This window comes from Dysidea avara, chromosome 3 (assembly GCF_963678975.1).
Source record: "Dysidea avara chromosome 3, odDysAvar1.4, whole genome shotgun sequence".
NCBI classification, from domain to species: Eukaryota; Metazoa; Porifera; class Demospongiae; order Dictyoceratida; family Dysideidae; genus Dysidea; species Dysidea avara.
The window spans coordinates 42,090,668-42,112,727 of NC_089274.1; the positions used below are offsets into that span (position 1 = coordinate 42,090,668).

The 22,060-nt window shown below is 39.6% G+C and overlaps 1 protein-coding gene across 4 annotated transcripts in view; it reads left to right on the forward strand.

Annotated features, from left to right (window-relative positions):
• The window catches only part of LOC136251039 (E3 ubiquitin-protein ligase rnf213-alpha-like), a 148,213-nt gene that overhangs the window by 86,874 nt on the left and 39,279 nt on the right, over positions 1-22,060 (forward strand). For all 4 annotated transcript variants that reach the window (XM_066043416.1, XM_066043417.1, XM_066043418.1 and 1 more), the window contains 2 exons: positions 19,576-19,738; positions 19,799-19,979. In XM_066043416.1, the coding sequence (XP_065899488.1) occupies positions 19,576-19,738; positions 19,799-19,979 (344 nt within the window). The remainder of the gene's footprint in view (positions 1-19,575; positions 19,739-19,798; positions 19,980-22,060) is intronic.

Genomic DNA, 22,060 nt, shown 5'->3' on the forward strand with positions numbered 1-22,060 from the left:
GTACATGATTACAGCAACGCACCATATTTGCATAGCAACACAATGTGAAAGCAGCAACCAATAAATAATCATATAAGTTAAATTTAGTGTAATCATTAAGTACGGTAGTACTTAATGGTAGGGATCGTCAAGGTTCACGATTTCCCACCAAAAAAATACGCACCAAAAGCAGACTTGCAAAACCATCTTGGCGATTCAGCAGTATTGTATTACAAAAGTGAAGCACGATTTCGCCTTCAAAACGGCACGAAATGCATCCTATGAGTTTCCACGAATTTTAAAAAAAATTCTATCTGATCGAATTTTCTAGTGATTGACTCCCTAACTGATGCCTTCAGCCAGGCCTAGCGGGAAGATGGCAACAGCTACAGTCCTACTTCTTGCATGAAAACGGCTCGCTTTGCCTATAGATTAAACCTTTCCTACACCGATAGAAATACAATCCTTGCGCTAGGGTCTTACCTTTCATCGTTCTTTAATGTCGCCATCGTCCTGGATTCACTACAGGTAGTGTTAATAACTCCACAAAATGGCTTCAATGTACGGCGCCGTCCGTTTCAATAAGAGTGCTCGCTAAATAGAGTAATCATAATCTTCGCGGTAAAATATTCGAATACACATGGTTGAAAGTTTGAAGTTGATTTTGAGCAGGAAGAGCGAGCTGTTCACAATCGGGAAGCTTTGTACGTGTAAGTGAATATATTTAGCGACTTATATCTTTTGTTTCTGGCAAAGTTAACTGGCAAAATTAATATTGCTTGCGTTTGTAAACGCATTTCTTTGCTGTAAACAACGTATCTACCTCAAGTATTTGAGCGATATTAGAAATAATTCGTAGTAAAATAGCGTTAGCTAAGGGTATTGTGGTTATTATTGCTTTGTGTGTTTTCTCTGAGGCAATATTGGGTGCGGCAATGCCTTCGAAGGAAGCGGCGCGGAAGAGTAGAAAGAAGGAGAATAACAGGGCGTACTATGAAGCTCATAGAGAGTCTATACTCTCAGAGAGAAAGGACAAGTACAGCAGTGAATGCCGATCACAGTGTCATGCTAATGAGTACTACAAAAATGTAACAGCGTCGCGTGAGAAATCAGCTGAAGCCACCAAAACATCATTTAACAAAGATTTGGCAAAGTCTCGCATTGAGTCAGCGGAAAGGCAAAGGGAATGCTACCATCAAGACTTGGAAAAGTCTCGCACTGAAGTTGCAAAAAAGAAAAGGGAACACTACCATCAAGACTTGGAAAAGTCTCGTGTGGATTCTGCAGAGAGCACTAAAGAACATTACCGCAAGGATGTTGCCAAATCCCGTGCTGCTACTAGATCCTCAACCAGCAAGTACTACTTTTCTAATATTGAGAAACTGTGCAAAGAATCTAAACACAGGTAATGTTGTCTATAACATAGCTAGCAAACCATGGACATTGAAGAAATAGTAACTTTAGTGTCCTGTGTAATAGAAACTGCATGCACATAAAAGATAAGATTCATGCAATGTTTGTAAAAAGTACACAAACAAGTGGAACAAAAAATTAGGAATTTTTAATATAAGTAGGGATCAAAGTAATAAAAAGTACTGAAACAAGAGAGATTATCTACCACCTGAAGTCATGCTAGTACACAGGTAATCCCTACTTCAGTGCCATTATATCTTAAATCTTGGCAACTGAAGTAGCGATTACGTGTGTACTAGCATGACTTCAGGTGGTAGATAATCTCTCTTGTTTCAGTACTTTTTATTACTTTGATCCCTACTCATATTGAAAATTCCTAATTTTTTGTTCCACTTGTTGATTTGGTTTGGCCATGCACAGATAATTAGCACTTCATCCACCCAAATTCTCTCCAAGCTTCCTCAGTTCCCTACCACCCCATTATAGCAACACTACCGTATTAGTTGGTATTGCACAGACATGGAAGGGGAAAATGCATATATCCAATGGGCAAATACCTATAAAATTTATGCTTTAACAGAAAGGAGGGTACATGCATGGTGAAATTATATGCATTGGTTATATGTTACAGTCATAAATGGTGCTTGTTGCAGCAGCATGTGATTTATGTGAAGTGAAATGATAAGTAGCTCTTAGTTCAAACACATTTCATGGCAAAAAGTGTTTTGTGAAGGCCACAAATAACAACCATGAATTGGCGACACAAAGAGCAGAGAGTAAACCCATCTGTCTAACCTAGAAAACACAGTTGCTAGCCATACATGCAGTGTATATGTAGCTGGAAATATTATGTTTATATTTGAGAACAAACTGCAGTGAATGGATCGTTATTGAAACAATTGACAAAATACCATGAGACTACGTTGCCTGGTAGGATGTAGCAAAACAAGCAAACAGCTGGAGATTCCTGCAAGCAGGATCAAATATTAATGTCCTAGTGATGTAATTCATAGCATTGTATGCATGGAAGTAAACAGATTATCAGAGCATCACACATTCCAACACAAATGCAGCAAAACACATGACAACACAAACGCAACAGCACACATGCAACAATATGCACGCAATGACATGCCTGCAATAACACACCTGCAATGTTATGCATGTAATGATATGCTTGCAATAACACTACTGGAATAAGCTATAGGAATGAACATGTAGCATAGTTCACAAAAAAATTACACATAATTCAATGGCCATTCTGACTCGAGACGGATTCCTGGCTGAAAAGCCTTGTGAGGGATGTTTATTTCAAGGAGGCTGCTCAGAGATAACTTTGCTACACTAGCAAAGGAGAGACTGGAGGCTGCATCAGTACCGATGAAGACCCTGAACATCAACAAACAGCCTTGACAGGATTTTCAGAAGGGTTACCCCAAAAGTTCCGGGGCTGCAATAGTGGCTGCCACTACAACAGTGGCCACTACAAACAAAGAAGATAGCAACCCAACAGCAACAAATCTGCCATGAAACAAAAGAAATGACAATTAGCAGTCAGTTGTGTGCACAATTCAACTCATGTTGTAAGTCATTTATTAAATCTTGTGACCAATGTTCAATTGCAGGGTTCACAAGCACATCATATATAGGCCCTCATAAACAATGTGGACCTGTTAATAAGCTGCCCAAAGGTGGCTGGGCGAGTCACACTTCCAAACAAATTGGGAAGTGCTGACTCCAAATCAATGGGTCCTCCAAACTGTGGCTGGTTACCAACTAGACTTGATAAATGTACCATACCAGACTCACATGCCACATCAAATACAAACATCAACAGAGAAGCAACCCTAATAACAGCAGAGGTTGCAGAGTTGCTATCCAAAGGGGCAGTTGTAAAGACTCAGCTCTCTTTAGACAACTGTGTCCCAGATATTTCTGGTGGAGAAGAAGGATGAGTGTCAGAGTCCAGTAATATATGTGAAGGGCCTCAATCAGTTTGTAATGAAACAGGGAGTGCCCCAACTGATCACCCGGCTTATCTCAAGCAACCCTACTCATCACAGGGTTTTCCTTCAGAGGCTTTGAGCCTTATGCTCACCTCGTGAAAAAACAAAACCAACTCCAACTATGGTTCCTCCTTTGCTAAATGGGCTATAGATGGTGTAACGAATGGGGGTAGAGATCCCATTTCGAGACCTATAGCACATGTCATAAACTTTCTTGCTGACCTTTCCTCTCAGGGCTACCAATGTCTTAATTGTTACCACTCAACAATATCTTCAGTGGATGGAGTCAGTGTAGGATTACATCCTGCAGTTGCAAGGCTGTTGAAGGGTGCTTTCATCAAACACCACCCATACCTAGATATTCATCCTTTTGGGTAGAGTAATTAACTGCCTCAAGAGTTTGGGTAACAGTGAGGGACTGACCCTTAGGCAACTAACACTAAAGTCTGTGATGTTGTTGGCTTTGACTAGACCATCTCAATCAACTGACCTGTCCAATACACTGAAGGTCTTATTGATCAGATGGGGTGACATTCTGACTAACTCATTTAGCAAAGCAGAACGGGTCATCTGCTTCAAGGATGACCCTATATTATGCCCAGTGTTGACACTAAAGGCTTATGAATAGTATACCAAAGAATTTAGAGATTTTCAATCGTCTACACCAAAAATTTGTTTGTTTCTCTCTTGGATTGGGAAGCATAACTCACCGTTACCTCCTCTACAATTGCCAGGTGTCTTAAGGAAACCATGAAGAAGCTATTATTTCCATACAGCACTGAAAGGAAATACAGCACTGCGTACAGAAAATACAGCGGTGTGTAACATTGTAAATTGCCAGAAGTAGCCAAAATGATGCTGGTTTAAACTTGTACTATATAGACACTTACCAATTGTCTGATCAGAGTTGGGGTAGTTACTTCAGAAATGTAACTAGTTACTAGTTACACACTACTTTTATCCCATGTAACTTAGTTACAGTTACTTTTCAAAAGGTAACTAAGTACTCTAGTTACTAGTTACTTTCGTAGTATAAATTATGACTTGTTTTTAGCTTTTGTAACATGAATTTTGCTCAGATATGCATCATTGAGGGATGCAATACATATGTGCACTTAAAGTAACAATTCTGTGGCTTTTTCAGGTCAGCTTTAATTATTGCTATTTCTGTTACTCAAGTTGAATCATAGAGAACAGTACGCAGAATCTGTCTACTTAATGTGGCTGTAGCATATATGGCACAAAAATTGAAGTGCTCTTGCTTTTAAAGCATAATTAATTATAGTTACAATGTAACTAATGTAACTATTGTACTTAGTTACTATTGTAACTTAGTTACTTTTCAAACAATTACTCCTAGTTACAAGTTACTAGTTACAAAGCAAGTAACTAGTTATATTACTAGTTACTTTAAAAGTAATTAGTTACGTAACTTAGTTACAAAAGTAACTAGTTACCCCCAACTCTGTGTCTGATGACTGAAAACTGATGCGGTTCAAGTCTAAAAAATGAATGCTCCGATCAAAGATGACCAGAAAGCACTTTAAACCAGATAAAGTGCCACCATGCTCCTGCAATATAAAAATAATAGCACTAAGGCATGGTCTCAAGCTGAATACAGCACTCAGCCTTTTGCCTTGTGTATAGTCTCTCACCCATGCCCTCATTTCATATTGCAGTCATGGCAGTACTTTTACTAGTGTAATTATATGGTGTGGTAATACTGTATAGTAAGGATCTCCCCCAAGGTGTCGCACTTCTCCCAAAATTCTGCCTATAAAATTTATCCTAGAAATATCTTAAAATTACTGACTATTTAAGGGTGCTCTGTACAGTTGCGCATTAGGCTTTCCATAAATTATGTTTTCTGCTATAACTTACGAACGGATTAAACTATTCTGCTAAACTCTTTTATTTGCAATAAGCTATCACTACTGCACAGTTAACTCACTGTAGAAGGCGAGTTATAAATTTTTGCTTCAAACTAGAACTAGTCCCGCAATTTATGCCTTAGAGACTTGATTCTTTAAAAATACATTATTGAAAACTGTACAGTGGAACCTGTGTTACGATAACCTGGATTAAGCGGTCACCTTTACATAACGGCCACGGTCACAAGGTCCCAGATATTTTCCCATACAAATGTATGTATTGTGTTCTGCATTAAGCGGTCACCTGTCTAACTCGTATAACGACCAACCAAGAATTCACCTATGAATCACTGTATACATAACTTCATCCTTCGTATAGCGGTCGCTTCCTTTTATGGTGGCTTGTTAAGCCAATAGTCTGACACCACGGCACCATTTCAATTAATGTGCAATTATCACACTTCCTGCCTTTCAATGAATGCTATACAAACTATCAGGCTTCATTGCTTAAACATATTTAATAGCTATAACCAACATTCATAACAAGCTCATCTTGCCCTTTCTGTATAGAGCTTATGCAGGGGACATGGTAATTATCTCTAAGCGCCCAGCTCTTACACGTGTTAGCACCGTTCCGCCATTTGTAGGGTAGAAATGTTACTTAGTGAAACTGCTCATGGATAGTGCACAACACGTAAACCAGGTGTTTTCTTATTCACAGTATTATTTAGAACAGTTAGGAGACACCAAGGATCGATATCTCGATAAATTGAAGTTGATTTGTTGCGAGGAAGATCCTTTTTTTGCGACCTGGAGAATCCTTCATCGTTTTCAGAACGCGCTATTGAGTGGAATGAATGGCCAGATGTGATGTACGGAGATGTATATAACTACCTAATACTGACACCTAGTCTTTACACACATGAACAACTTAAAACTTACAAAAGTCTGGAGGCTTTCAATCAAGTCGTGAATGGATGGGTGAGTGATGTTATTTGCAGTGTCAGTCGATCCAGTAGTACCAAGCTTTACTTGTTTACAGCACTTGTTAAACATTCACAAAGCCTTTCATTACCCTCACTGAAGGTATGGGTTTCAGTTAAACAGAGTGGTGAAGTGTTGTGTGCTCACTGTACATGTATGGCTGGTGCTAGAGAGGCTTGTTCACACATTGTTTCTGTGTTGTTTATGTTGGAGTTAAATACTCAGATGAAGCAGCTTTCGTGTACATCATTGCCGTGTTCATGGCTACCAAGCACTTTTCGAAGTGTCCCATTTTCTGAAATTGGTAAAATAGACTTCACTATACCAAAGCATAAGCACAAACAAACTGTCACTGAAGGATGTGGAGACCCGTCTACGAAAAGCAATAAGTTTTCTATTCCTAAGTCTACTGATTCTGATTTAGCCACTTTTCATAATGAATGTCTCAAGGGCTGGGGAAACCAGTTGTGCTGTCATTGAAGGCTGAGTGTAATGATTCTTATGTTCCAGAAACAGAATCTGGGGTTTTACCCAAACCTCTAACAGAGTTGCATGATCCGATGGCAATGGAGCTGGCATATAATGATCTTTTGACCAAACGTGAAGATATTTACGAGACTGTGTCTTTCACATTTAATCAAGCTATCATGGTGGAGGAGCGCACAAGAGAACAAAGTAAATGTCGAGCTTGGTTTGAGCAATGTGCGGGTAGGATAACAGCTTCTAAGTTGCGTGAAGCTTTGCATACTAACCATTTTCAACCATCTGTTTCCCTAATCAAGGCTATATGCTATCCTGAGCAGCGTAAATTTACTTCTTCTGTATGCCAGTATGGGTGCAAGCATGAAGATATTGCCAGGGTAGCATATACAGAAAAAATGCAAGCTTGTCATGAGAATTTTATGGTAATACAATGTGGCCTTATTTTGGATCCAGAATTTCCATTCTTGGGTGCCACACCAGACGGTCTAGTCTACTGTAAGTGTTGTGAGAGTCATGTTTTAGAAATCAAGTGTCCTTTCTCCTGTAAGAATAAAGCATTTTCAGAAGCCATTCTTGATAATTCTTTCTTCTTTTTAGAAGACGACAATGGCAGACTCGCACTTAAGGAAGATCATATGTATTATTATCAAATCCAACTACAGATGAAGCTATGCCGCATGAAACATTGTGATTTTGTAGCTTGGAGGGAAGGTGAAATATTTCACCAGATGGTAGAGCTGGATTCTGATTTCATTGACTCGGCTATACATGACGTTGAACCATTCATTAAATTGGCCATATTACCTGAACTAGTAGGAAAGTGGTTCAGCAAGCAACCAATAATGCCACTGCAGTCATCAAGCAGTACAGCTGCTAGTGGTTTGGCAAGCTCCAGTACTAGCGTGTCTGTTGATGCACGTGTAAACCAGGTGGATTCCACAGACTCTCACATTACTAAGGTGGATGCTACTGCAGGCTCGAGGAGCAATGATGTCCATAATTCAAGTTCTTCAGATGAACAGGAAGGATACTGCTATTGCGATAAAGGAGAAGACTATGATGACATGATTTGCTGTGATAACAAGGATTGTTTGATAGGATGGTTTCATTTTTCATGTTTAAAAATGACCAAAAAAGATGTTCCGAAAGGGAAATATTATTGTCCAGACTGCCACAATCAGAGGAGCTCTAAGAGATCAAAAAAGGCAATGAAACATCATTAATATACTGTACTGTACATGCACTTTCATATCCTAAATGTAAATAAAATGAATGTTATGTAAATATCAACAATATTATTTATTACAATGACAGGTACAACTTAGTAAATAATTAATGTAGTGCACAAGCATCACACCTACTTACCTTATCTTCTTGTGCGCTGCTTCAACTTCACTGGGCACGACACCACTATCGATGATTGTGGTGGGTTTGGTAGATGTGCCGGAGTTTTACCTGCCGGGGGAGTTGGTAAACCTTGATACTAGTTCTGAGCCTGGCAATTAGGTGTTAGGTTACTTATGACGTCCATTGGTTAACCTGAGCACCCCAAATGACCACTAAATAGCTTGGGTGAGTAGGCCACAGAAAGGCAGCTTGGGCTGTCTTTTCACCCAAGCAGAAGATGAGTGGTAAGGAATTATAAAATGGGGAGCATAGAAGTATATGTATTTGTGTTAGCATACAGTTGCATAAACAAATGTGCTTTAGCTGTCATGTGAGTTAAGTTGCTTGGACATGGTAGCAAATTCATTAGGGGTTATCCTGATATATCTTTGGTAGGCATCACTCCTCCATCTACCCAAGGCCTTGATCTGGAGGGGGGTTAACCCACTTGATTGGCTGAAGTAGCTGCGCCGATGCGAAAGCTATGTGTATTATACAGTTCAGGGGTCAAATTCAGGTTGCGCAGAATTCTTGCCAGTGCTGATGCGAAGAGATTTCTAGTGAGCATGGTACCATCTGGCCAAACAAACAGTGGTCCTTCCCGTTTTCCTCGTACAATGAGGTAGTCCACAATGGCACAAACTGGGCATGTGCCTCTGTTGCTTTTGGAGAGAAAAATGAATGCTCCTTCCCTGAAGGGATCGGTTTTGGATTGTTTGATGTGTAGCTGTACTACTGTTGGCAAGCATCGGCTGTTTAATGTCAGGTCGGCAAGAGAGAGATGATAAGCTTTATCATAGCTGTGTTGGGATGGAACAGTGAACTCGCTTATGCAGAGGAAGTCATAGAAGGCCACACAACAGGCTGCCCATAGCAATTTGTCCTGGTACATTGAAGGCTGCTTGTTAAGATGGTGCTTGATTTTTTGCATTATCTTGAGAGTAATTGGAAGACGTTTTCTGGGCCGTCTAGTTTTGGAAGTTTCTTTGTGAATGCCTCTTATGAGTTGCTGAACTCTAGGAGTGAAGTGAGAATCAAAGGCGTCATGGTATCCCACTGTAACATGTGAATGCCGGACTGCTGACAAGTACACTTTGATTGTGGCATAAGTTAAACCACGTGTAGCTAGGTGGGTAGCAAACAGTAGCAGTGTCTTTTCTGATGTAGGGATGCTGGGAAAGGAGGATTTCTGGCAGAATCTCATGTACTGTCTGGTACCTGCCTTGTAGGATCTTCGGGTAGCTGGGGCTGTACCTTGGGAGTAGTACTTTCTCATAGCTGTATACAGCTCTGGCGTTGTGACACCTATAGTATGAGAAGGCAAGGGGGTCACATGAGGTGTAGATCTAAGCCAACGTACGTATGTATGTGTTTTGTGGACAAGAGGTGTTGAATAAATGTACGTCATTATGATGTGAGGCATGAAAGCACTCGCATTATTTATCACAAAAATTAATAAGTACAGTTAGTGTAAAATTACAATACATGGTAACCAAATAAAAGCTGGTTTAAACTACTTGCAACAAAGTGTTTCTGAAGAGTTTTCTGAATCGTGATGAAGTCCAATCTGGTCCAGACGGGGAAAGAATTTTGTGTAATGATGCTGGGATGGGTGCTGGTATCTGGCAGCTCCTGGGTTTGCTAGGTGAAATAGAGACATCTGGTTTCGTGAAAGTTGATCAGCTGCGGTGTTGGTGACGCCCAGGATGTGTGTGGCTGTCAAAGCTATGTCATAATGGGCTGTAAAGAACCAAAGGCTGCGAAGAAGGTGCATTACAAGTGTTTGCTTGGCTGTGCCTTTGTTAATGGAGGTCACCAGGCTGAGGTTATCACACTGTAGTAAGATACTTTGTTTGGCTAATAATGGACCCCACACAGCCACCATTATGACAACAGGAACAAGCTCCTTTGCCATGATATCTTGGTGCATCCATTCATCTGACCACCTTAGTTGAAGCCAACGGTGATTATAAACTGCACCACAACCCCATGATCCTGAAGCATCGGTCTGGATGGCAATTGGGGTGCTAGGCACCATGGCAGGATCGCGTAGGATACTTAAGCCATTCCAGTGGCGTACAAATGTGTACCACCAGGCTAAGTCAGATCGAAACTGTCTGTTCAGCCGAGTATAAAAATGTAGTTTCTTGAGTTTAGCTGCAGTTGCATACATTCTGGCTGTAAAGGTACGGCCACACCTCACCACTTTTGAGGCATGCTGAAGGTGGCCGAGTAAAGAAAGGATCTTTCACTTAGTAGCCTTTTTTTTGCCAAGCCACTGCGAGAGCATTTCCTGTATTCTGGCTAATTTATCCTTTGGAAGTCTCATTTCCATTCGGGATGTGTCGATGGTGATTCCCTGAAAGGAAAGTGAAGTTGTAGGACCCTCGATTTTCTCTGATGCTAGAGGGATCCAAAGATAAGAACACAGCTGGATGAAGGTGTCGAGGTCCTGCTGGCAGTCAGATGAGTGTGGTGGGCCCATCAGAAGGAAATCATCACGGTAGTGTAGCATGCATGAAACTCCATGTTGACCGGCGATCCAGGAGACTAAGTCTGCTAAAATGTTAAATTACTTAGGAGCGGAATGTAAGCCGAATGGTAAGCATTTATCTATATACACTTGCTTACGCCACGGCATTCCCAGCAGGTGCCTATCAGCTGGGTGAACTGGAATGAGTCTAAAGGCACTTTTGATATCCACCTTAGACAAGAGGGTATTAGGCCCATACTTCAGAATCCTGTGAATTGCATCATCTATTGTGATGTATTTGAGACTGCAAAGGGGTTTTGGAATGGAATCGTTGATGCTGCAGCTAGATGGATGTGAAAGATCTACAATTAGGCGCCATTTGTTTGGCTGATGGCTTTTTGGAATCACTCCAAACCGGCTGATATGAACTCCCTGGCATTGGGATGGTGGAAATGGTCCAGCTATTCTGCTATGCTCTAGTTCCACTTGAAGATATTCATCGACTACTAATGGTCGTGCCAAGGCTGAGGACATGTTTCTTTTAGCTGAACGCAGATGTACAATGGTAGTAAGACCTATTCTGAAGCCGTTAGTCAACCCCGTGATGAAGTACTGGACAAGTTCTTGATTTGGATATGTCTTCAGGAAATGATGCCAGTTCTGTGCTTGGAGTGGCGTGGTAATGTGCTGGGCAGAGGGGGGAAGGATAGTGTGATTCGGGATATGAACAATGTGTTTCTTCCACAGTGGTAGCCAATCTTCATATGACTGTGGGTCTGTTAAAGGAGAATTATATAATTATATAAAGCTGAATTGTAAAATATGGTGTCTATATGATACAGTAATAGCATCAATGTATAAAGGAAAACAACAAATACATAATCTAATTGATTGCAAACATGTTCTATGATCAATGACACATTGTTAAATGTATAACAAAATTTTCCTGAGCTAAGCAGTTTTGTTTGTTTAGTTAATTACGTGAGGAGGAGGGTCTTGGACCACTATTTCCTGGGAAAAGTGGCTGTATTGGTCCGCGAGGTAGAGTAGCCCGCTGAGGACAATTGATGGCTTTGTGGGCTACGCTAATGTTTCCTGGGTCTTAAGCACATATGTAGCATATGTGGTCATATTTACAGTTGGGAAAGGTACAAGTTGATTCATTCCAGCGAAAATAGATCTTACGAGTTGTTTGGCTGGAGGTGCGTGGTTGATCAGGGCTAAGCTCACAATCGGCGGAACGGTGGGAAAGGCTGAAGCAGTAGCTGCACCTGGAGACTTTTGCACGACCTGTGAAGGCCAACGACCACAGGGTTGAATCATTAGTAGACCAGGTAATGTTGGGGCGTGATGCGGCCTGCTGACGAAATCTTCGGTCATATCCAGCCCAACAGTCACCCTTGTATTCCATAGATGCCTCTATGATTAACGACTGGTAGCCCATGAGGTCTGCGATACGCTCGGGGTGCTTCCTTGCCACTACCGATACATATGTAGAGAAACACTGAAGCCATTCCAGGATGGTAAGTGACCGTTTCTGGCGCTTGGTCCTGTGGGCATCTTTTTGTTTTTCGCCTAAACGTTCTGGTAGAAGGTCTGCCACTTCTATGAATGCTCCTGACTCAATCTTTTTGGCTAACCATAGAGGGACTGGTGGGCGGCCGGCCCCGATGTTGACATAAGATGAAGCATTTATCCTCTTGTAGTGTTTGCTTAACATAGTCCCAACATGGCCCAGCTGCTCCGTGAGGTCCTCATCACTGTCTGCCGCTGCAATGAATGATGAAAGATGATGGAAGACAAGTCCATTTTTGATTTGCGCTACCATATAACATATATATATGTGAAATCAGCACACTACTGTGCTTAATTAGTGGGGGGGGGGGGGGGATTCCTGGGGAAGTATGGGAATGTGTCGGGAACAGAAGTGGCCCTGCACTGGCAGGGGCCGTGAGACGGGGGGAGGTAGGGGTATGATCTTGGGAAAGCACGGGAATGTGAGTCGTGAACATAAGTGGCACTGCACTGGCAGGTTGGTGGAGGGGTGGGGGAACCAACAGGCAAGGTTAATCATATAAAGACATGCATAAACGTAACATGCACAAATGCTTATGAATATTATACAAATATCTAGCTGAGTGACTAACACATATTGCGTGTTAAGTACAACGTCCTTACTAGAGAATTCCTCATCGGCTGAAGGATCCTCCCAAGAGACACTAGAATCTTCGTCTTCAGAGTACACTTCCTCGTCCGTGTCCTGGATCTTACGTCGACGGCGGCGTTTGTCCTGAGCTTCAATAAAGGCGTCCACTATCCGTGGGATGTCCGCTTCAGTTAAACTTTGTGATTGCTGGCGTTGCTTAGCAGGAGCGGCACGGGGCGTTTGTTGCTGTTCGGAGCGATTGTTGTCGGGTTGCTGCCTTGTGTTCTGAGCGTTAGCTCTAGTTCTAGTTGTAACACGACCGTTAGTTGTTTCCTTGGGGTTCTTCCTTGGTCGTTTACTGGTAGGTTCATCCGCTTCTCTTGTCCTCTTTCGGCTAATGGAACGATTCTGTTGTCGAGTCTGATGTAATCCGCGGGGTGGTGCTCCGTCGCCCTTATCTTGATTTGGGGGTTTCTGGCGTGTCCCTTTTCTGCGTGTAGTAGACGTCTTGGCGATTTTCCTTGGCATCTTAAGACTTGAGTGCTGTCTAGTGACCTTTGGCGTGTCCCTCGTGTTGACTACAGCGCATGCATGATTATTCCAATAAGAGCCCACTAACTCTACAAGTGCTCACGTGCATGCTCCATTAACTAGGTTTAAATCAACAGATTTAAACTCTTATTTAAAATGGTACTACAGAGTCACAACAGTTACATAGCGCACAACATATTACAACTATTTTATCAACAGGAGACACACCCTCTTCGTCACCTTTGAGCATATTAATAGACAGAGTTGATTGTAATATGGAATATTTTTGCCTTACTAGCCCAATAACTCTTTCAACATGAATTCTAACTTGAGAAAGCTGGCGAGCAGTGTCAACTTCTAGCTTACTTAACTGCTTTTTCCCTCTCGTAAAGGGAGGTACCTTGACTTCTGCACAATACATTCCTGCAGCCTTATCTATTGTGAAGCCACGATCTGCTAAGATGACATCTCCAGGTAAAAGTTTTGAGAGGAGACCACAGTTCTCAGTTAAATGTACATCAGATACCCTTCCACCCCAGCCTTTAGATATAAACGATACTGACCCCTGAGGAGTGATGCTTATTAACAATTTGCATGTGTTGTGCTTCTTATAGTTTGACCATGTTTGAGCCCTTGCCATCAATGAAGTTGGCCTGTCTATGAACACTTCAAAACAGTCTATAACAATCGCACATTTCCGAAAATTTTTCCTGAAACATGTTGGCATTGTCTTCCGTAACTGATTCCTCTCTGGCCAATAAATCAACGGTGATAACTTTACATGAAGTACATCTAGCCACTTGGTAATGCATCGGGAAACCGTAGATTGGTTTACACCAAAGCGATACGCCAAATCTTGATCAGGAATATTAAGTCATAGCTTAATCAAAGTAATCAAGAGCTGATCAAACATGGGACAGCCAGAAAAATGACATTCAGGTAGACCCTTTATCACCAAATTGTATATGGCTAGCAAAACTGCAAACGATGGTAGGCCTGTATAAATTTTCACTTGCTAATCGTTCTCTTCTAAGCTCTGTTGACTTACTATCCTTGTCTGCAACTCATCAACCTTTGTATTCAGTTTAGCTTCTCTTGTTCTTAGCTGTTCAAGCTCTTCTACAGCTTGGTTGTATTTCAGGAGTAGGTCATCATATTTCTTGAGTAGTTCATCATACTCTAGTCGTGTCTCTTCAGCTTGTTGCAATCTGTTCATTTCATCCAACCTCTTTTGTTTGGCATCTTCAATCTCCTTTCTTTGTTCAGCTTCTCTCCTTTCTTCTTCTCTCAACAATCTTTCCCTCTCATCTTCTTCACGTCTTTTCCTCTCCTCCTCTAACCTTTGCTGCTCTTCTATTTCTTTCAGCCTCTGTTCTTCTTCCTCTTGCCTTTTGCTAGCCTCAGCAAGCTCTTGCATTCTGCTTTCCTTTGCCTTTTTCTTTTGCTGATCAGTGATCTCGGTCTGCTCTATCCTCCATTTTCTGGAAGCTGTTCTTCGAAAATCCGCGACCTGAGCTTCTATCTTTCGTTTCATAGGACTGTCAACATGTTGAAAGATTGTAGGGGTATAGTTCGGTGCAAACTGGTTGTTACTCTTTTGTCCATCAATGAAATGTTCACTACATATTACCATGTGCTCGGTTGGGTACCAGTTCTTCTTGTTTACAGCAGCAATCCATTTATTTCTTTGATCTAGATCCGCTGGGAAAGTATAAAAACTGAATCCACTCCCTCTTACACACAAATTGGAACAATTCACAGCACAACACTCCTTTGGCATCTTGTACCTGTATACCCTACAAATGGCGGACTGGTCCTAACGCGTGTCTTAAATTGGTAAGAGCTAGGCGCTTAGAAATAATTACCACTCCCCCTGCATAAGCTCTATAAAGACTAGTAAAATTATACTCTATTGCGGTTGGCGCGAGCCTCTTAATAATAATTATTCATTGATAACGGTCATAGCCACTAAAATGCTGCAGACTACCATATGCAGGTTTTTCTACAACCACCTGTATATAAAGGCCAGATATATCTGGTCCCAAGGTGACCATTATAGACAGGTTCCACTGTACAAACAAATATGCATTTCTATTTTTGTTCTCTGGCTTCTCAGTCATCAGATACTCTTCTTCCGCTTTTGTGCTGGAACTAATCAGTCTTCTTTACCTCCACGCCATTCCTTGCCAGAAGCAGCTATCAAAAAACGACAAACGCTCTTTTAATGCATAAATATCATGCTTGCCCATCTGAAATTTTCATGCCTATTGGGTCTAAAATGACGAACTAGTTCTAATTTTAGTATCAAGGTGTAGAAACTGAGGTACCCGCAGCTGTTCTATGGCCACAGTAATTGTTTCTTAATTGCGTAACCAGAAGATAATCGGTAAATTACGGATCACTATATTCATTAGACCATGATGAAGAAGATACAACACTTACTTCGCTTCCTTCATGTATATCGCTCTTCTTTCTTCGTTTGTGGCAGGTTATTTCATCATAAAAGACATTTTCTCGTTGGGCACGCCACACGTTAAACAAGCCACAGACTAATTAGATAATTATTGGTGACCATGGGAATCCATTAGTAAACCCCAGCTGTGTGCTAACCTCAGAAGCCATACGTGGAACTGTACACTGTGTACAGAGCACCCTTAAGTTATGATAATATTCTTGTCAGAGTTCCATATGTCTTGTGAGAGGTAGCTATAGCTCAGTGTGTGTTTTTATTAACTATTAAAAGTTTATGGTATTTGCATTGAGGATGTTAGTGTGACAACCATGACCAAGGGTCCTGAGACTATGTACAGTACACCCTCAGTAATCCGAATCCTAATGTGTCTCAGGGAATGGCAAAAGTGTTCAGTTAAGTCGGATATAACTGAAGCCCATACGTATATGTACAGAGCTCTGTTGAAATACTCTAATAGAACAGTCATTTTCAATTTCAGATAAAAAAAGAGTGAGGGTTGGATAGCTGAGGGTCTATTGTAGTATGACAACAGCTGCTCAATATTAGGAATATGTAATGTATAGTCACATGCCCAGCCACCTTGTTTGTGTTATTAGTGTGGTCCCGGTTAGACACAAGACTATGTAATAGCTATATGCCTTAAATACTGTGTGCTTAAAACGTGTCAGAATATTTACACTTTATAGGCCTAATTTTAAACAGACAACATATAAAATATTTAATAACCTGATATTCTGGGTAATCCTTCACTCTAATGAATCTCTGCTATACCGAGGTGTCTAACAAGTTAATCCATACTGGATTTAGAAAATAACTACATAAACTAGGCATATTTAAATATTTAAATTGATAAAATAAAGAATATGGATTGCTAGGTATGAAACAAGAAGGAATCATTGACACGGATCATGCATGATTACATTAAGTAAACCCACAAATCTCCCTCTCTCTATATATATATATATCAAGACACACGGTAATGTGTTGTGCGGCCAAGAAAGCCAGCACGCCACACCGTGAGTATATTTACAGGAAGAAACAAACACGGTTTTCACGCATACTTAGCTCCATGCTCCCTTTTCGAATTGGAACCATTTTTATACTGCAAATGCTCTCCACCTTCAGGACCCCACATACCAAATTTGAGCAAGATTGCTTAACGCAGTCATGAAATATAAGCCTTCAAAATTCGGCTTAATTTCTTCATTTTTTTTTTCTTTTTTCTTCTTTGTTTAGGGGACTTGAGTAGGGGGGCTTAGATTTTTCTTTTCACGTACTTTACAAAAGCCATTATAAAATGCAAATGTGTAGCTCAATTATCTTGAACTTTGGTGCACTTTAAGAACATATTGCGGCACAATCACGTACCAAGTTTTGTGCAAATCTGATTAATATTCATAGAGATATGGATGGTTATTTGCGTTAAAAAGGACAACTTGTCACGCCTACAGCATAAACCACTTATGGGAATAATTTAAAAATCGGTATGCATGTAGGTTAACCATCATAGCTCAAACCTTTTTTGGTATAAAAGAAATCACATTGACAGCTACAGAGTTACAAGGCAAAAACCAAACAACTGTAAGTCACGGGGTCGAAATACTCTAAGAGAACAGTCACCACAGGGTAAAAAGGTGCATTAAAAATGTTGGAAAAAAATTACTTACCAGCGTTTGAACCAGAGACTTCCATGCTGAACACCCAAATCCTTAATCACTGAGCTGCTGCTATCACGGCTGATCACCTTACTTATTTCTACTTTATAAATGAAAATTCTAAGTAAAATCTACTCAATAATCAAGTTCATAATTTCATAGATCTACCAATGGATAATCTAGATTGTTCTAGAACATTCTTCAAAAATTATGAAAGCAACCATGTCGTGTGGCCAAGTACAGCTAGTGTGAGCGGGCAACATACTCATTTTATGGAACCAGAAAATGCCATTTTCATGCATCCTTTACAGGTGAGACCCAGCCTTCGATACGCAACAGCTAATAATGATGGAGCTCGTTTAGACATTTATACTTCAGGATTCTGGGAAGGTAAGCAAACATCTGAAGGCATTCTTTAATGTCAAAGTTAAGGCTATTGCATCTTCATATCGTGGTACCCAAGTATCCTCACCATAGTTTATCGATATTTTGAATGTGAGAAGCAACAGAAGTATGAACAACGAAATTGAGATGGGTTCTTTACCCCACTTGTATTTTCAACATTAAGGCATAGTATGGGTCATGCTGCTCAGTGCTGTATTTTACAGAAGACTTGCTCTCCTTGTCTCTCTTCAGAAGGAGTAGTTTCATATAGTTCTGTGATGTCAGGGTGGTGGCAAGAGATGCTGGCAAGAGGTGCTGGTAACCCTGGGAATAATAAAAAATCTAAATAACATGTATCCGTAGCTCCAAAGTGCTTGAATGATATAATTAACCATTTCTGCTGCGGAAGCTTCCTCAGGGTAGGGAATCTCCCATTCCTAGTTTGAGTTGGATCTTCCCAGCCATCATTGGGGGTATACGCACCTTCACAGTTCATCTTATTTCAGTCACGCAGTCTTTGATGATTCCTGTAGAAAAGGGAAAAAAGTTAAAATGAATTATCAAGGTCAACCATAGGCTGGCTTTGGAACTTGCAGTTACAAAAAGAAGTGATATCCACACAAAAACAGCCAAGCTGTGAAAAAGGTACGGCCTTAAAAAGCCTGGGTGAAAAAAGATGTGAAATCAAAGGTGGTGGCCAATAAATGGCTACAATGATGTTAATACTAATAAACTTTAAAAATGGCTTTGTTAAAATTTATTAGTATTAACATCATTGCAGCCACTTGTTGGCTGCCACCTTTGATTTCACAACTATTTTCACCCAGGCTTTTTAAGGCCACACCTTTTTTCACAGCTTGGCTGGATATATATATATAAATTGTATGACTCATTTGGAAGTGTTAGCTAAATTAAAATTTATAGTTGAGTCAAGTAGGATTTCTTAATGAAACCATGATCCTTGTCAATTTACTCCAGCAATCCCTATTCTTTTTTTTAATTTTTGTTTTAAAAATGTATATAATATGTGACCGGATCTATGAAAACAGGACATAATCACATATTTTTCAAATTCCTGTTTATTAAATATTTATCATCTACTTAGCCAAGTGTACCCACTGGCAAAGTTTCAGCTTCATATGCCAATAACTTTTGGAGTTACAGCCCTAGAAACTAGCAACAACAGAAAAATCGATATGTACAGCTAGTATAAGGAAAATAAATTACAAAAACAGTTGTAACTTACCAACGGATTGAGGTACAGAGCTAAAATCTTTACCATCTTGTTCGCCATGAACAGGGGAATGAATTACTGGGTAAGTTTTTCCTTTACTCGCTCTTCTTCACTACATACAAAGGCAAAAGTCATGAAGAAAAATCGATCACGTACGATCGCTTCGACATGATGTAAACAAATGCTCATAACTTATGTATCCTTGGGACTACTGCAATGAAACAAAGATTTTCTAACTCCTCTTGAGCAGGTGATATCCAGGTTTTTATTGTTAGTTCATTCCTTCACTAAGAAAGAGGGATTTAAAAAATTTACAGAATTTTTTCAATAATACGCAAGTATTTCACCCAATGTATTCAATGCTTTATACTGTAAATTTATGTTTGTGCGATTATGTCCCTTTTTCGCAGATCCGGTCACATATATCTCTGCAGGTGTAGTAACCTCCCTTGTTTCATCACTTTTTGTAGGTCCCTAAAATTCCTAATTTTTCTTGCACTTTATATCATATTTATATGTGCATTCCATATTGTATTACGTATACATTCTATTCTCAGATGACATGATTTACCAAGATAACAAGGAGCTATCTTCTAAACAGTATCAAAGACCTTTTCAATATCTGTTGCAGTTATCTGATCATTCTGCTACACTAGACACATACTCATATTCTCAGCCAAAGAATGTTGATTGTCAGCAATTTTTTAACACTGTACTAAGGTATATAAGTTCTGCATTGTCATGCAACAACTTGTTATAAATATAGTGTTAACATTACAGGCATTTTGCTGATTGTGGGGTACGTGATCCTTCATGGATGGAATTGAGACATTTCTTATACTTTCTTAATGCTCAACTTGAAGACTGTGAAAGTTCTATTTATTGCAACACAGTGTTCATCAAAGATGCTTTACCTGGTTTTAAGAAGTTTGTAGTAGAGTTTATGCTGAAAATGGCAAAGGTAGTAATACTACATATGTATTCAATAATGCAAAGCAAAGCTGTGCACATACATGTATTAGTGTTTTTCTATTATACTAGAACTAGAACTAAAAGTAGTTTTAGTACAGCCTTTTCTTTTTAGTTCTAGGAACTAGAACTAAACTATAATTCCATTACAATCTAGTTAAAAAACTGGAACTGTACTAGAAAAATGTTGTTTTTAAGTTTTTGAACAAGAACTAAACTAAAATTAATAGCTTTACAGTACCAATACTAGAACTAAACTACAACTTTTAGTAATACAACTACTACTGCAACTGTTGTTTGAGATTAATTTTAGCAGGAACCTGATTGATGAACTGACTATAAACGTACATATCTGGCACATTAAAGCCTGACTTTGAAGTACATATTAACATAAATAGCTTTATAGTACCAATACTAGGAACTAAACTACAACTTTTAGTATACTACAACTACTTCTGCAACTGTTGTTTGCTGATTGATGAACTGACTATAAACGTACATATCTGGCACATTAAAGCCTGACTTTGAAGTACATATTAACATAATTATAAGATGATAATATAACCTTTGTAAGAACAAAAGCAACTTTCCATTACTATCTTGAGTGGCTTATGACATTTCAGCAACCACCGCTTGGGTGGAAAGAATATTTTCTTCTGGTGGAGAGGTGACAAGGGGGAAACAAAATGCGTAAAAGACAGTAACTTAGAGAGACCTTCTTACGTAGAAACAAGAAGTATATTGTTTAGGTAGGATGTTATTTAAATCTTTAATTAGGTTCTACTTCTCAAAGTGGTATAGGAAATACTTCTAATACAACTAGTTTGTGATCAATTTTTTGTAAATGCAATGAATAAGTATGGCAAAGTTAGCATCAGTACTATACTATAACTAATACTAAATTGCAGGTACTATAATACTATCTAAAATTGTTTCAGTCATGGATACTAGAACTAATTAAACTATTATTGTTTCTAACAAGGTATACTAGTAATACTAACTAAAATTGTTTTAAACAATGAATACTAGAACTGATACTAACTTAAAAATTTCTGGCAACTGAACAAGAACTAGAACTGTACTAGAACATTATACCTGTACTAGAAAAACACTACCATGTAGCACTTAGTGTGATACCTTTGCGATTAACTGATACCTTTGCGATTAACTGATACCTTTAAACGAGTACACTGTATCTAAACTTAACAATGGAGGCTTGATTTATTATTTTTAGATATTGCCTGAGCCTGACATGAGCCTATGTACTGCAGGAGATACAATGCTGGCATCATGGATTCATTGTTGTCTTTGTTTATGTCCCATTTCTATCATATTTGCTTCTAGGCAAACATGTTAATATGCAGATATTAAACAGTATAATAGTACTAGCTGTTTAGTATGGTATCCTTTAAAATAAACAGTGCCTGCCAAAGTGTTGCCATTTAAAACTGTCATAGAAATATTATACATAACAAAAGCACAGAATCTTAGTGCAATTAGTGCCAAATCCATTTTTATTATTTTTTTTTTTTTTACGCTTGTTAAACATACAGTATACAGTTACTATGCACCACATCATAACATCATAATAGTTCTCTGAATGTCTTTTTAAAACAATTCTCCGTACCCTACAGTCACCTTGTAACAGAAACTCTGTTGGGATTGAGTCCCACAAAGTTACTATTGTTACTTGCCAACTACAGCGAAAGTAGTCCAATGTTTGTAAATTACAGGGGCTCTGAAAACGAAGATGGTTGGCTAGATCAAAACTGTGTAGTCTACTAGATAATCTGTGTGTTGTAGTCTTAAATGATGGGTGGAAAGTTTAAAGGTTGCCTCGCCCTTCACCATCCAAGAGACGACATGTAAAACCCAACATGCATTGCGACGGTCAGTCAAACAGGGAAACGTATAGCTGCACATAATCTCAATATGGGATTGAAGGCTGTCCAAACAACTTGCATTAGACAAAGCTGCACTTGAATACAAAATGGAACCATACTCTAGCACAGGACGGATCCAAGATTTATGAAGTGAGATAATATCTTGACATTCAAAAATTATCGGCAGCGA